The sequence below is a fragment of the Thermobia domestica genome, chromosome 17 (assembly GCF_964235325.1).
Source record: "Thermobia domestica chromosome 17, izTheDome1.hap1.1, whole genome shotgun sequence".
Classification (NCBI taxonomy): Eukaryota; Metazoa; Arthropoda; class Insecta; order Zygentoma; family Lepismatidae; genus Thermobia; species Thermobia domestica.
Window position 1 is genome coordinate 172,253,610 of NC_137470.1, and position 17,721 is coordinate 172,271,330.

Sequence of the window (17,721 nt, forward strand, 5' to 3'; positions counted from 1 at the left end):
TTCAAATGTAAGACAAAAATTGGGGGAAAAGTGTTGAATATTAGCACCAAAATTTCGAAGACTTTGAAAGTGTTCACAGGTACAACTCCTTCCCCTATTTTTTTTTAACGTAAAATGAATATTTAGGTTATGTTGTTATTACAACTAAACGCTAAATTGATCGAACTAAAATAGTTATTGTATGTCCCTCACTAGGGAGTAGTAGAAATTAAATTACTTTTTGAGAAACGATGAGCTATCATGTTAGTTTTATTGACTCACCTCATTAACAACTGTTGACTCTGTAGTTTGTATTTCATAAATAAAATACGGGACATTTTAGCGTTCCAGCAAACGGTTTTAGGACACCATGAACAGAAGACTGAGAAAAGGACGATCCCGTATTTTACGGGATGTATACAACTCCCACCGTGGGCCTCTAAACTTCTCTTCCAGCCGGGGACCCAGAGGCCGCAGTCCGACACTGAGCATGACTAGTATTTTGAAGAACATTGTGTGAACAATATGTTTTGTTATTTATATTCAGTATTTGTTTACGTTTAGATTAGGGATGCGCACGAGACAAGATTTGAGTCTGTCTCGTCTCGAAAATGTGCTGTAAAAGTGATGTCTCGACTCGAAAAAAATATATTTTTCTATTGGAAGAGCTGTGTCTCGACTCGAATTTTGTCTGAAAAATTCTGTCTCGACTAGACTCGGGCGCATCCCTAGTCTAGATGGCTGTTGAGAACAAACAATAGCAGCGTACTTTCGACCATTTACAAAAAGAGAAAGAGAAGAATCAAATCACTAGAAATATTGATTATCATTACGTTTATTGTATTACAAAATCAAGATGTAAGAATCAAACATTTTAAAATCATTATATATATATATGTAAGAGTTTTTAGTTACAAGACTGCAGTGACATGCTACTGGACATTATAATTATTATTGTTAATAATAACAATAATAATAATAATAATAATAATAATAATAATAATAATAATATCCTGAAAGGCATGCAAATTTTTAACCATTATCAACCTAAGGTCCAGGATACCAGCATCTTTATTTTTAGAAATAAAACGCTGTATATATAACGGAGTTTCGAGTTCAGTAGTTTGCCATAGTTCTACAACGCAAACTAAAGATTACATAACTGTATACCATTATGACGTACTATATGCTTTTTATGATTACTTTGTGATATAAATTGGCTGATTATTTATTTATTTTTGTTTTAGGACTTTAATCAACTTGAGAAAATGTCGAAACCAAATCAGACTAAACCGGTCAAAGCGCCCAAAGATGGTCAAACCATTTCAGCCATTGCAGATCTGATTATTGATTTAGAAAGCAAGTATAATTTAAATGGAAAGGATAAAACAATTTCACAGCATATTGACCGATCTAAATTGAATCCAAACCTAATGGTATCACGTATTAAAAATTTCCTTTTATCACCGCCTGCTTTCAATGATAAAAAATCTAGTACGTCGTTTGCAGAACGCAAAAGCCAAGATTTGACACTTGGAGAGGAAAGAAAGTTGGAACACGTTAGAAACAACACACAAACATCCGCATCAACAGGTGTCAAAAGGAAAGCAGCTGGAGATGCCAAACAGAAGGATCGTTTTGTTAAACTTGAGAGTGGATCGGCAACCAGTCATGAGAAGGTTATTGTAAAAATGCTGGATGATAGCGGATGTAAGGCCAAAATACAAGATGGCAACACTGAGCAAAGTTCTGGCAACGCTCATCGCTCAAATTTAGCAACAACGAAACAGGAGGCTAGCACTAGCAGTAAGTTTATTTAAAGTTCAATTTTCTTATTGTATTAATTTCTCTTTGTGTTTCAATTACAACCCTCCTTTTAGACTCCTTTCTTTGTCATTCTCTCCATACCAACTAATGTGAACTCTCCATGTCTTGTAATGTATCTAGTCGTCCTGCCTTTTCTTTTCAAAATTCTTTCGGGATACTGATTTTCTCTCATACTATTTCCACACCCTGTTTTATTCATTTCATACTTTATTTGCACATTTATCTTCCGGATCCTTTCATTGCATTACGTTCCGAAGGATTGTGTAAACGGTTTTCCCTTTTCTCCTACAGCCTATGCATCTATGCTTTACAACGTCACAATCCATGTATATGCTTTCGTACTGTTCTCATCTATGTTGATATTCTTATTTTCCTTCGAATATCTTCTTCGTCTATGCTGTTCTGGATCCTGTATGATACTTGGATCTATTATCGCTACTAGTTTTACTCTCTAAGTAACATAATTCCTGCACTTCTTCCACCAAGAGAACTTCTATTTTCATCTTAATTCTTCATTATTTCTTTTCATGCCCATTTCATAACTTTTTTGTTGCTCTTATTAAAACTTCGTTTTGAATTTTCTGCTGAGCACCTGTCCCACTCAATTTAGACCTGCTTCTAATGTTTTCGTTCACTGTCTGCCGACAGCACTATATCATCTGCAAATTTCAGCGTGTATTTTCTGTCATTGGACAGTTATTCGTATGCTGTAGGTGTCCTTGATTTCATTTATTGCTTCTTCAATATAGAGATCAAACGAAATTGGTGACAGTGAATATCCTTGCCTGACCCATTTTTGAAATGTCTATTTTCCTCTCTCTTTTTATTTCAATTGTTGGTTTTTATTCCTTGTATTTTACAATTTATATATTATTATTTGATCCTCATATTCTATTTCTAATTCTTTCAGACCTTGAACAGTTCATCCCATTCTAGACTAACAAACGCTTTCTTCAAATTCGCAAATGCTAAGTTAGTTCTTTTTTCCAACGCAAATTGTTTATGTAATCAATAAATCTTTTTCCCATTAAAGATTAATTAATTTGTACATCAATGAATCATAGTCATAAATAACATTAGGAGGTGTTTTATGTGCTAAACAGGAATGCTGTAATCAACATGAATCAAAGCATGATTTGCACAGGAATTAGTAACGTGTCACTTGCCGTCTGAAATGACTAAGAAATATAAGAATTCTAAAAGGAACGGGTTGAACAGAAGAAGGTATATCGACAACAAAAATATCGTGTCCATGTGATAAATCATTACAAAAATATTCAAAGGAGCGTTCTGAGTAGTATTTACGGAAAATCGGTAGTTAGTTAATGAATATATCTCTTTCCCTAAGAACTGAAACACTAATGTTTAGAAAGAAATAAGTTAAGCATATAATAAAATAGTACGGAATTTATTCAATTCAGAGACAGTGTTTTAAATTTAATGATCCGGACATTTGACTACGTTCCACAGTTACAGCTTTCCAAGTTTATCACAGTCAACATTTGCTATGTCCGTAGCCCCTAAACGAAGTGTTTACTTATCTTGTGTATAAGCAATTATCTACTATATTATTATTATTATTACATTTAGTTACAAAGAACCACTTTCCCAAATTTAGATGCTAATTTGCAACATTTTGTATACAATTGTGTATATTTTAGACACTAATAAAGAAAAAAATAAACAGAAATATATATTACAAGAGATCAATTTGTACGTACACTTTTAAAAAGACATATACTTAAACCATTGGACAGAATTGAAAGAGTATTGGTTAGGTGGATGAAATGAAAATCGTAAAGCGACGTTGCCGTGTCATGAAAGGGTTTGGCTATATCGTTTTCCGGCAACATCGCAGCCCTCTCATTTGCTAACAGAGTGTAAAGAGCAGCCTTCAAATATCATGAGCGCTGTTCCTTAGTATAGGTAACGCAAAACTGCTTTCAGAAAGTGTATTTAATTTTAATTTCAAAATAGTTCTGGAAATTACGAAATTACGATTTGATTTATTCCGTCAAACTACTCATTAACGCTATAAAACAAGAGATAAAGAAGAATTTTAATTTTTGATTTACTTATTGAAGTTCAACATTGTTTTTCAGCGTTCAGTCTATGTGGGTCGGGATCAACTCCTAAATGTAACACCCTAAGATTACTTGCCATTGAATGCGGAGCAAATATCTCCTAGGAGTAGGAACAAGAACCACACCCACGGAAACACGCGAGTTAAAAAAGTGGCCACGAAGGTGCTTTTGTAGCATATTTGATTAAACGTGTATATGTTGAAGCTGTACTGTAAATTACAAAAAAAAAAAAAAAAAAAACAATACGCGTAATTACAAACATTCATCTGTAATAAGCTAACGTTTTCTGTAGGAACCTCACTTGCAAACCTATCTTCAGACTTGGAACGTTGGAAGGATGTTTTCTCCCTCAGCCTCTTGGACTGGAGGAGGAAGTAAACAGAATATATTACTTGCTAATTGATAAAATTCATTATTACTATTACGTTCTTTATCTTCCTTATGATACGTTCTTCATTGTCTTTTAGCAAATGTTTGTTATGAACAAACAGTGTATTTACCTAACTGTCAACAAGTTTTTTGTTAGATCCAAACATAATATTTCGTGACCTATAACTCAAGACCTAAGAGTCTTTACTTGTCAAATTCGAAATTATGGTAAATTATGATAAAATAAGCACGCATGTTGAAATATCATGATGTGTAGAGTTTTTTTCTATCGAGTTATTGTACATCAAATTTGGAATTTGGGCTTAGTCAAAATATGTATTCAAACCCCCATTTTGATCACCAATAACTTAAGGACCAAACATCTGTACACAATAAGTTCCACAAGTGTACTAAGCTCGTCAAGATCCATATCCGTATCATTTTTTTTTTCAAAGATCGAATGAGTTTCATCTTTTGCGTCTAAATGGACTTATTATTATTATTATTATTTTTTTAACAATTGGAACTGTGATAGTCCAAAACTCGGGAAGGAATTATAGGTTTCACTTGAGAGCATTCAAAATAGAGGTAGATATTGACGAGCTCGGTACACATGTGCAATAATACATTGTGTAGATTTTTGGTTCCCGAGTTATTGGTAATTGAATTTGTAGTTTCGACTTATGGTCATTGAATTTATAGTTTCGACTTATGGTCATTGCATTTGTAGTTTCGACTGAATAAAAAAAATGGATGAACCCCATTCTTTTAGTCAATAGCTCGGAAACTAAAAGCCTGGAAATCAGAATATTTCATATACTTACTAAGCTGTAAATGTCTACCACCAGTACAAATTTGGTCAAACTCGGATGTGTTTCTTCGATTTCTTATTACATACAGGGTGTTTCAGGAGAAAGGACAATAGTTTTGGAAATTGTAGTGTAGGTGATTCTTAGCAAACAACATTCATATGAACATGGTTTTATTCTCAAAGCTCACGGATGAGAACAATTTTTGACCGTATGTTGTTTATTACTCACCATGTATTTATTATACAGAGGAGGGACACAGCGCACTTGAAAGGTAATGAAATTACTTTTCAATTGTAAGCAATATCTGACAGTGGTATCCTCGGGTGGGAAGTCATTGAGAGAAATTTAAGGATAATCTATATATATCATAATTGAAAATCACTAGGTTTGTGACTTTAAATCTCCTGAACCGCCCGACTTATATCGACCAAATTTGTAACATGGATGAGGTTCGAGGCTGGGCTGGTTTTAGGCTATTCACTTTGATTGTAGAACTGAGGGTTCGGGGGAGAGGGAGGGGGTAAAAAAATAAATAGAACTTAATAACTCCTGAACCACTCGACCTATATTGATCAAATCTTCAACATAGTTGAGGATCAGACCTGGGATCGTTTTCGTGATTTAAGTTTGACGGAGCAACGTAGGGGAGGGGAAGGAGGGGGAGATATATAAAAATCAATTTATGTAAGACTGAAAGTGAATATTTTTGTAAGTTAATAACTCTTGAACTGTCCAACCGATTTCATTCAAATTTTCAAGATACATGAGGTTCGGATTTGGAAACATTTCTGTAATTTCACTTTAACGGTAGATCCTAGGGGTGGGGGAAAGGAGGGGGACGTATAAGTAAAAACTAATAGAACCTAATAACTTTTGAACCACCCAAACAGTCTTGATCAAATTTTCAACATATATGAGGGTCGGGCCTTAGGTGTTTTTATCGTTTCACTTTGACGAGCCAACTTAGGGGGGGGGGGAGGGGAGATATGTGTTTAAAAAATCAAAATCAAAATGACTGCCTTTGTGACTTCATTACTCTTGAACCACCTGACCGATCTCAATCAAATTTTCAACATACATGAGCTTAGAGCCAGGGATTGCTTTAGGCTATTCAGTTTGACGATGAAGCGTAGGACAGGGGGAGGAAGAGAGAAATTCAAAATGATCAAAAATGGACCGATATTAGTGTTGAATCCATAGTTTTCGGGGTCGATGAGAGAAACAGTGACAGTTTTGATGCTGTTTCAATTCAAGTTCAGCCTGGTAGTTGGGGAGGGGGAGGGTATAACGTAGGGGAGAGGGATAAACATTTTAAAATGATCGAAAATTATTAATCTTAGTGTCGAATCCATAGTTTTAGGAGTAGCTAAGATTAACAGTGACAATTCATTGTGCCGCAGTACGGAGGAGGGGGAGGGGAGTTATATATAATAATAATAATAATAATCAAAAATGACTAATATTAGTGTGTAATCCATAGTTTTCGGAATCATTCAGATGAACAGTGACATTACCTATCCGGTTTAAATCCAAATTCAGTCCCGGATAGGGAGGATACACGTAGCACAGCAATACAAGGAAACAAAAGTACTTTCTAGCGGACCCAGGGTAATGATTCAATGTATTTTGTTACACAGAATCAAAATTTCAAACCCTAGAACGATTGATCGTGCTAAATTTTTTATGGGCAAGAAACATGAGCAATTTTGGATAACGAAGACACATGTAAAACAGCTATACAGAAAAAGGAAAAGTTCTGTTCAGCGGACCCCAAGGTACGGATTCCATATTTTGTTACAGAGAATTGAAATTTCCAAAATCGCTCAAATTTATTGCCAATTGTTCTAGGGTTTCGAAATTTGGATTCTATGTAACAAAATATTATCGAATTCATACCCTGGGATCCGGTACACAGAACTTTAATTGTTATGTTTGTGGCTCTGTAACTTAAGGGAATTAGAAGACGCCATTGATTTCCAGATTCCCATCCATAACTTCCCTACCAAGGACATAACTGTTACATGTTGCATATCGTCGGAAAGGCCATTGCGTTACCATTCAAATGCACTACATCTCCCCTCTGTAGTGTAATTGCATGGCGGACAAAAAGCAGCATAACGTCACAATGTTTCACAACCTGTATCTCTCAAACCGTTGAGAGTAAGATACATATTGCCATGGAAATTTTTGTTCAGGATTACCCATCCTACCATTTCTCAAAATATTGTCCTTACTCCTAAAACACCCTATATACAATCCTTCAGGTACATTTTACTTTTAAATATTAAAATAAGGACATAACAAGAATGAAAATACGTAGTTCAAAGATCCCACGTACTTGCTCTTTAGGATAAAGAAGGCAGTGTCAAAGTAAACGGGATAACAAAAGGATAATTACTGTAATGCAAAGTGCGACGGAATTAAAAACAAATCTTAAGAAAACCCATTCATGAGCCACGACAAAATCGTTACAGCAGGACCAGGATTGAAGCAGAACTTTGGATTCAATCTTCATTTTCTTGGAATTTATTTACTAACCTATACTCCTTCATAAAATACTTTCTCTCTGTCAGTTCGGTAGACAAAAAATTAAAAAAAAAAACTACTTGATCGATCCTCATCAGTCTTGACCAGGACGTAGAGAGCCAGAAATTAGATATCTTGTTCGTCGATAGAAACCGGAAATCAGACATTTACAATTTTTATGTTGGTCACTACAAAGCAAAAACGGTAATAGATAGCGAGAAACAGCTTCCTGCAATTGGTTGAGCATCTAAAGAATATGTTCAATCTTCCAAATAAATCTGGAAGTGGTACAAATCTATTACCACTTCTGATTTCTAAAATATTTGGGAAAATACAATTTTATGCAAACCCAAATCCTTCCCGTGTTCCAGGCGTGATACTGCTACATTTTAAAACACAATCCTAAGCCAAAGTAAAGCTTGTGGTTAGTTAATAGTCTGGACAGCACCTGGACGGAACCTGAGTCTAGGTTGGGTTTTGGTAGTGGTGGACACAAAAACTGGTTTTGGAAACTTTACAAAAGTCTTTTCATTTCTTTTTACGAAAACCCGTTTTGGATATTTATCAAAACCGGTTTCGATTTCTAAAGCGATTCGTTCTTATCAAAAACATGTGTTGGTTTTACAACCGGTTCCGTTTCTTATGAAACTGGTTTCGCTTATCTATCAAAACCGGTTTCGTCAATAATTCAAACCGGACATGGAGTAAACCGAAATGTCGTTTTTTCCGTATTTCTACAAACCTGTCTGATTTTTTTATATATATATATATATAGGAAAGGTTGTTCTCATCCCTAAGTCTTAGGGGGTCTAGGTCAAAACCCCCACAGCCAAAACCCCCACACTCAAGAAATGTCAAAACGCCCACACGATCGGTCATAACCCCCACACAAATGGACAAATCCCCCAAACGCACGAACGGTCAAAACCCCCACAGCCAAAACCCCCACACTCAAGAAATGTCAAAACGCCCACACGATCGGTCATAACCCCCACACAAATGGACAAATCCCCCAAACGCACGAACGGTCAAAACCCCCACAGCCAAAACCCCCACACTCAAGAAATGTCAAAACGCCCACACGATCGGTCAAAACCCCCACACAAATGGACAAAACTCCCACACATAGCAACGGTCACAATCTCCACATAAATGGACAAAACCCCCACACAATCGGACAAATCCCCCACACTCTGCACGTCTTTGTTGCGGCTCTTTACGACGCCTACCTTAGTGTTTCTGTCGTTACAAAACAGTGCAAGAAGAATAGTGCAACATCGGTTTAAGTGGAATAAAAATGTTATTAAAAAGTACAAGGGCAAGACATACAACCAGGATCATTTCAGAGTGTGGGAGATTTGACCGATTGTGTGGGAGTTTTGTCCATTTGTGTGGGGGTTTTGTCCATTTATGTGGGGATTGTGACCGTTGCTATGTGTGGCTGTTTTGTCCATTTGTGTGGGGGTTTTGACCGATCGTGTGGGCGTTTTGACATTTCTTGAGTGTGGGGGTTTTGGCTGTGGGGGTTTTGACCGTTCGTGCGTTTGGGGGATTTGTCCATTTGTGTGGGGGTTATGACCGATCGTGTGGGCGTTTTGACATTTCTTGAGTGTGGGGGTTTTGGCTGTGGGGGTTTTGACCGTTCGTGCGTTTGGGGGATTTGTCCATTTGTGTGGGGGTTATGACCGATCGTGTGGGCGTTTTGACATTTCTTGAGTGTGGGGGTTTTGGCTGTGGGGGTTTTGACCGGTTCCCGTCTTAGGTATAAGCTTTCGATCATCCTCTGGTTTTGTGGAAAAGTTAGTCGGGCTTACATCAAGAAAAAAATAATATTTACCTAACATTGAACGGTAAAATTTTGAACCTCTTTCACACTAGAAGACTGTTTCAAAATGTACTATACAACCAAGTCTAATCAATGGAGATGAATATGGGTAATGTGGTTTTTACTCACTTCCTTATTTTCCAAAGGCAGTGTCTGGGAAATACGTGCTTCAAATCTTGATCATCAAATTACAACACCACTGTTCGCTGGTTGCAGATCTTATAGCCTTGATATTCAGAAAATAAAAATACCTGATTTTAGCATCCAAGTAAACATTTTGGCTTTGATTTCTGCGTAAGATTATATACTAATTACTTTTCCTCATTCCTTTTTCCAGCTGCAGCGCCAAGGAAAACAGAGAATCAGAATATTTTGAAGACATTCAAATGGTCTGCAACGACAACCCCAAATCAACAACCAAATCCAAATCCTAACACAAAGCCAGACGGAGGCCAAAATCAACGACGTTTGCCAAAATTTCCTAATACACAAACATTTGTTCGGTGGCTCATGCGGCGAATCGAGATGTACCGCAACCACTGTCACAGATTATTGTGTATGAATGATGCTCTTGTGTGCAATATCGAAAAATGGATAGCCTTGTACACGAAATGCGAGAAGGCTAGGCAAAGTATTCAGTCTTGGGAATTAGACAAGAAACAATACAAAGCCAAATTGAATTTGGTGATTAAACATGTAGACAACATGATAACTCAGCATGCTAACCAGACAAACGAAAACCAAGCCAAAATTGATAACCTTCAGAGAACTAATCAAATGTTAGAATGCCGAGTCAACTCAATGAAGACTCTCCTGAAGAAGTATAAATTGAAGCTAAGGAAGAAACAAAACGTAGTAAGTAATTTTAATATTTATGTAATTTTCTCCACTGAGCAGTAATATTAGGCTTCTTACGAATACATTACATAAGGTGTGACCTAAATCATTGAAATTATAGTTTTGAGATTAGAATAGCTAAGTGATGAAGTATTTGTCTGAGAGGAAAGATATTGGTTCGATTTTTCAATTCTACGTCCCACGGTTATAACGGCTATGCTAAAGAAGACGGTGATGATAAGAAATGAATCAAAGGGTGGAAGGAACAAAGTGAGAGGAAACGAGAGATCCCGAGAAAACCCATGCATACTCTTTTTGTACTGAGTCACCGCCAACCCTTGGTTCGATCTCTGTCCATTAAAATTTGTGGTAAGACAATCCTTAGTTTTCTCGAACTTTTTTTTCTTTGGACTTCCATCATTACTCTTTGTTTCTTAATTACTTTGTTTTCTTTATTCCTCTTCTTTCCTTCAATCAGCCTGATTTTTCACTCTTCTTGTTTACTTCATTCATTTTCAGATCTGTACTCCTTCTGCTATCTTGCTATCTTCATTTTAATTGCTTTTCTTCATTCTTTTTACCTTTCATTCCACTTGTTTTCTTCATTCTTTTTGTTTTCTCCATTTCTCTTGGTTTCTTAATTCGTCCTCCTTTCTTCGTTTATTTTCCTCTCTTCATTACTCTTAACTTCCATAAACCGAATCTAAAGTTAGATTTTTCCCCTATATTTAGTGATTTACCATGGTAATGCTAAGAAAACGTGCAAGCATACCGAATTTCAAATTTATATTCCAATTCCAAATACCTTAAATATGAGATTATCGGTCCAAAAAAGGCCAATTTAAATACCATAGGGAATTTCGCTCCTTTAGAGCCCCTAAAAATTAGAAATACTCACTTTTGGTAATTTTCCTGTAGGTTAGTCCCGAAGAGCTACAAACATGTTATATTTAAGTATTGTAGCTCTACATGAAGTACCCAATAATTTGGGAGTGTAAAAGGTGCTACATATAAATAACATGGGGAAGATTTTTCAGTTCCCCATAAAACCACTCTACATTTACAAATTTGTATTTGTACTGATATACTTAGGTAATGCTAATGAAGACGTACAAGCATACCGAATTTCAAGTTTTTATTTCAATCCCAAGTCCCTAAAACATGAGATTATATGTACAAAAAAGGCCCATCTAAATAACATTGGAAAATTCTTCATCCGCCCTTTAGACCCCCTAAAATTAAAAATATTCACTTTTGGCAATTTTCCTGTGGGTTAGTTCCGGAAAGCTACGATCATGCAAAATTTCAACTTTCCACGTCAACTTGAAGCACCCTTTTATTTTATTTTATTTTATTTATTTATTTATTTATTTGTCACCTACAACAGGACTGCTGTCCCAATTACAATAGGAATACAAGAATTAAATTATATTCAAATACTAATATACATGTACAATAATAAAAAATAAAAATAAAATAAAATAAAGCTAAAAGAGAGAGAAGAAAAATAGAAAGAAAGGCGAGTAAATAAAAATAACATAAAATAAAACAAAATAAAATAAAGAAGTCAGTTCATGTGGTTTTATATATAGTTAGGAATATAGTCAGTTCATGTAGTTAGGATAGGATATCTGGATACATTGGGGCAGAGTGGCTCAGTGGTCGAATTCTTACTTCATTCGCATCAGGTTCCTGGTTCGACCTCCCAGCCAAGAAGTTTGTAGTGGACAACATCGTCTCAGTATGTTTCCTCGAGTACTTCCGTTTCCTCCTACATGCTCATTACACGAATTCTTTCAATATCTTTCATTTGCCTTAACCATCCGTCTTTCTTATCCTAAAGGGAATAATCGTGGGACGTCAAATTTAAAGATTTAATATCTGGATACTTTAAACAGGAAGGTTAGCGCTACGAACACTCGTGATAAAATAATTGGTGGAAGTTGGAAGACATGGTAGACCATGAATTCTCACGAGAAAGATGCCAACTTAGCATGACTTTGTGGACAAAGAGAAGAGAAAATGTGTAATTTTGAATAATATAATGCCTGTGTGTCTGTCATCACCTTTTTCCATGAAAGAAGCCAGCTAGAGCCATCACATTTTTCATACTGATACATCTTAATCAGATCTCATCGTGTACGAAACACTTTTTTATATTTTCGTCTCGCGGGATGGAGGGGTCCTGAGAGAGGAGCCGTTAGGCATTTTTCTTATGTGGTTGTCAAACACACCGTGCTTATATGCAACCCACATTGCACCTGTGTTTCGTGGGGTTACATAACTGGAAAGGATAAATACCCGGACAATGAATTGGTTGTGGAGAAGGTATTTAAGGGCATGCTTCTTTCTGTGTTTTATCCAGGTAATGAAGTAAGACAGGTAACTAAGGGTGATTACTGCCATTAATAAATAATTGTTGCAATATGAATTTAAGAAATAATTGAGATATCATAAGCAATCATGTAATTTGGACAGCCTTAAAGAAAATACGATCTGCGATCATCGATCTGGCACGAGAACCAATTGAATTGAAAGATAGTGCACTTCCGGAGTAGGAAGACAAAGCCGACAGTAGTAGGAATTGATGCATACGTTGCATTGGTGGGTATTCACATATCGTCCAACTAGAATCTGTGTGCCTTTTGTTAGTTGGATTGGAATTTAGCAAACCCTTCAGCATCGAGGCTATATGAGAATTCGATCTACAGTTCTAGGTGGAATCCGGACTATTGTAATGCGTTAAAATTCCAATGCTCTCTTACGCGGAATCAAATCCAGAATCTCGTGCACCATAGGTCCGCGGCTAGCTGGGAGAGTTTTTATTGTTATGAACGACATTTATTAACTACTTATAATATAGTAATTTTATGTTGGGCTCACCGGCGTATATTGAACGCTTAATCGCTGTTTTGCAAAACATAAAATTCTGCAAGAATTAGAATCACGAACAACAGAAGCTTGGCTGAGTTAATTTGATTTTGAGTTGAACATCCTTTTCCGCAGCAAGGCTACATAAGACGGAATCTACTGATCAACGTGAAATCCGAACTACATGAGCTTCCTCCGGGAATCGAACCCGGGTTTTTCATGCCAAAGGCGCCTATGGTGACCGCTTAGCCACGAAGGAGACAGCCTAAGCTTGATTTCTCCCTTAATCGTTTGTACAAATCATAGAAAAAAAATAGCCACTGTAATCCATGTACATGCGAACTTCACAAGCCGATAATTTCCTCATTCTCTTACTTCTGTTTGTAATTAAATAATGCCCTACTAATAAGACTTTTAAATTTCCGATCTAAACTGTAAAGAACATTCCATAGATGGCAGAGCAATGTCAAGATTTTTAAGATTGCATTAGGGAATGCATGCTCAGGATCAAGCTCACACGCAGGCATTTAAATGGCGAGTGCACACTTGCGATTCTGGTATCAAGGGTTAAAGCAACTCTACTAACAACAGGGGGAGCGATGGCTCAGCGGTAGAGCGTTACCCTCCGATGCTTGGGGTCCCTGGTTCGATCCCAGCTCGCGCTGTGTGGACTTTGTGGTGGACAAACACCGTGTTCGTGGGTTTTTCCGGGGTTCTCCTGTTTCCTCTTACTTTCTTCATTCCACCATTTCATTCATCTCTCATCATCACCGTCTCCTTTAGCCTAACCGACATAACCATGAGACGTAAAATTTAAAGATTTCAATTTCAATTTCTACTAAAATCAGTACAGAGATATAATATGATTCCATATCCTATCCTATAACTACATGAACTGACATAAATCAAAGGGGTACTTCAGGTTGACATGGAAATTTGAAATTTCGCACGATTGTAGCTTTTTGGGAATAATCCACAGGGAAATCGACAAAAGTGAGTATTTCCAAATTTTAAGGGGTCTAAAGGGGCGATGAATAAATTCCCCATGTTATTTAAATGGGCGTTCCTTTGGACATATAATCTCATATTTTAGGTACTTGGAATTGGAATAAACACATTAAATTCGGTATGCTCATACGTTTTTGTTATCATTGCCTAGTAAAATTACCAGTAATAAAAGTTCACGACTGTAGAATGGTTTTATAAGGAACTGAAAAATCTTTCACATGTTATTTATATGAGATGTCTTCTACACCCCAAAATGTTTAGGCATTTCTAGCAGGATTAGAATGGTGAATTGTGGTATCATTGTAGTCTTCCGGAGCTAACCCGCAGAAAAATTGCCAAAAGTGAATATTTTTAGTTTTTAGGGGGTCTAAAGAGAGGATGAAGAAATTCCCATGTTATTAAAAATGTGCGTTTTCTTGGGATACAAAATCTTATCTTTTAGAGAGCTGAAATAGAAAAAGAAACTTGAAATTCGATAGAATTGTGGATTTAAGAGGTGCGAGGCCATAGTCCGAGAAGGTGCAGGGGCCTGGGGGCAGAGCCCCCAGCTAGCTAAAGGTAGTTATTTTACTATAGATAATTACTTCTTATTTACTACTGTCCAGATTGCATAGAAGTTAGGGAATGTTAAAGATTTTAAACTTGACATAAATATCTACCGTTAACATCTGCGTTATCCGCTAAGATATTAGTAATTAAGAAACTTGGCTGATAGAATCGCTCTAGCTGTCTGTTGCAGAAAATAAAATTCGGAAAATTTGCTTTCGTTCGAGAGTTAACGTGTGAAGTTGAACAGATGAACTTACTAACAGCACAATCCAGTAAGTCCTACTGCATGATCCTTATACACATATATTCAAATGTAATTTTTAGCAATTTCATTCTTGTACTTAACCAGAATTTCAAACTTGTAAATATACTCTTTTTCCCCAGGAATTAAAAGCAAGAAGGCAGCGTAGAATGCAGCGTTCCACTGCCAAGAAGGGCAAACACCCTGTTATCCAGGAGGAAGAAAAGTCCAAACAAGGGGAGATCGTTTCAAGGAAAGACGATCCGAAGATGAATGATGATGTCACACTCCAGGTTCCAAAAGATAAGTGGCGTCAGCGAACCATCGATGAGTTCCTGCCAGAAAAGAATGTGAAGAAGCACAACATTCCTGAAGAAAAAAAGTCCTGAATCTAAAGAATACTTTGAGTGTTCAACAGCAGCTATTAGCGGATTACCAATTTAACGTTTTCTGTTAATGTCCATCGACCTAACATAAAATTTTGTTTCATTTAGTTTCTTTTTGCATACTGGAAACGCATATCCACAGTATTTTTCTTGAGTTCTTCAATATTCTCAGTATAAAATAGAATATTTTGGAGTTTACTGGAACTTCTATTTCCCAAGAGGTAGGAATTTATATTAAATACAGTATGTTTGTAACATTTTTTTTAACATTTCATGATCAGCTAATCAAGAGAGGAAAACAGTATAGATGAAAATTTTATACATTTTATTTCTCCTTTCCATAGATAATTATTTGCGTTAAATAAGTTACGTATTATACAAAAGCACTAATTATCGTCCATAACAAATAATTCAATACAAGTATTTTGATACATTCCGATCCCATGAACGGGACCCTTTTTCAACATATTCATAAAAAACGTGAGGTGTAATAATTGTCACATGTGTATATATACAATACTGTATTTACCTAAATTACTCACAGATGGCATCAATGAAATATAAAAACAAAGGAAAGTGTATGTCAACCTAACGGAAATGGTTGAACTATTTTATAGAATAAAATGTACTTGCATATTAAAGTAAAATTATTCATATGTTACACTATGAACGTCCATATTTTAAATCCATAGTAAATGTAAAGCTTTTATTACACGAAATTAGTTACGTATTATCTGTCGCAATAGAAAATGCCCATTTTTTGCGAGTAGTATCTTCTGTTCCTTGAAGCAATGGAAGACATGAGAAAATCAGTTTGCCTAATAATATAACTGACATTGTTAACATTTTTGAAGCTGATAAAATAAAGAAAAAAAAAACATATTACGTTTGCAAATGCAGTATACACAATACATAACACAAATAGTGTAATCATGAAGGAAAACAGAGAAACTGTTCTATGGTAAGTTTCATACAATAGAAAAAAATGCTTGCATGTTTAAACTTTATAGCTGGAAAGCAGCACGTTAGTGTATGGCATAGATGGTAACGTTCAAAAACACCCATCAACCGATCCATGTTTGTATCTCCATTAAGTATACTTTTTTCTTTCCGATGAAGGAACATCTATTTAATGTAGTGTTGGAGTTTTAGATATTTTTTTATTCTGTTTTATTTTTCTTTTCCGTAAGGTAATAATATAAGGGTACCTCATATTAAATTCTAGATCAAAAATAGGCGTAAGGGTGTTCTAGACTTCTTTCCATTAAAACATATACGCTTACATCCAAAACTGAATATACTAGTATTTGAAACGAAACTAGCAAGTGTCTACCAGTAGCGGGAGAGGTCCAAACTTAATATGAGGGTATTTTATATTAAAATTCCATCAAGTTGACCCTAAAATTAGGCTAAATTTACACACAAGTCGAAATTTCGGGGGGATCTGGGCCCCCAGGACCCACGCCCTGCGTACGTCCTTAATGTCTACCAAGGAACTCAACCAAAATTTGTGTCTCTGTTTGTCAGTCTGTCTGCTTCACCATAACTTTGACGGTATACAACGTTAGTATATATTATGGATAGTCTTACTAACAACGTTAGCAACAACAATTTCCACCTCTAATTACGTAAACCTAGTAAGATATCTTATGATTATTTTTTTCAGAGGTATGGATGGAAAGTCATCGCGTAACTGGTTTAAACTTAGTGTGTGATGAATTACCTTTTTCTTACTTTCGTTTGTCCGCTTGGTGCTAGGTACTTGAATCATTTTAATACTTACGACGTGAGAACTTTCGAGCTAACTTCCGCTTTATATATCGCTTACTAAAACATTAAGACACTTGTTTTTTTATTATTGAATTGAATACTTTTCCTTATGCAATAACGATAAGCTTTGCTGTTTTCGTGGGCTCCAAAAGACACGGGAACTTGCGGAGTTGCCATGTACAGTTGTGAAGGTTTCTTGAGAATCCGCTATTCAGCTGACAAAACATGTGACGGGCGCATTACACTTGTATGACTGTACAGACACATCCTTGTCAGCTGTAAATTAGTACGAACTATTAGATTTCACCACCATTTTATATGAGAAAGAATAATAACTAACGTTGTATACACGACTCCAAAAGAGCTCCTCTATGGCTAAGCGGTTAGGGTACGCGCCTTTGGCGTGGTAGACCCGGGTTCGATTCCCGGCGGGAGATAATGTGGTTCGGATTCCAAGTTAATAAGTAGGTCCAAGCCTCATACAGCCTCGCTGCTGAACGAGACGTTAAACTAAAAAATCAATCAATCAATCAACGACTCCAAAACTGCATTACCACCTGCAATTCCCCTTTTCCTGCAATAGCAGGAAACTCGAAAAGCTCGCCGGTTGGGTTGGTTGCGAATTCGAAAGACGTTG

At 36.2% G+C, this 17,721-nt stretch overlaps 1 protein-coding gene across 1 annotated transcript; it reads left to right on the forward strand.

The window, feature by feature from the left end:
• The first annotated feature begins 10,166 nt into the window (after nt 1-10,166).
• Nucleotides 10,167-15,383, forward strand: LOC145673873 (uncharacterized). Its single transcript, XM_081743649.1, has 2 exons — nt 10,167-10,277; nt 15,072-15,383. Exons 1-2 carry the CDS (start codon nt 10,200-10,202, stop codon nt 15,315-15,317), a joined length of 324 nt encoding a protein of 107 aa, XP_081599775.1. The 5' UTR covers nt 10,167-10,199; the 3' UTR covers nt 15,318-15,383.
• The last annotated feature ends 2,338 nt before the right edge of the window (nt 15,384-17,721 follow it).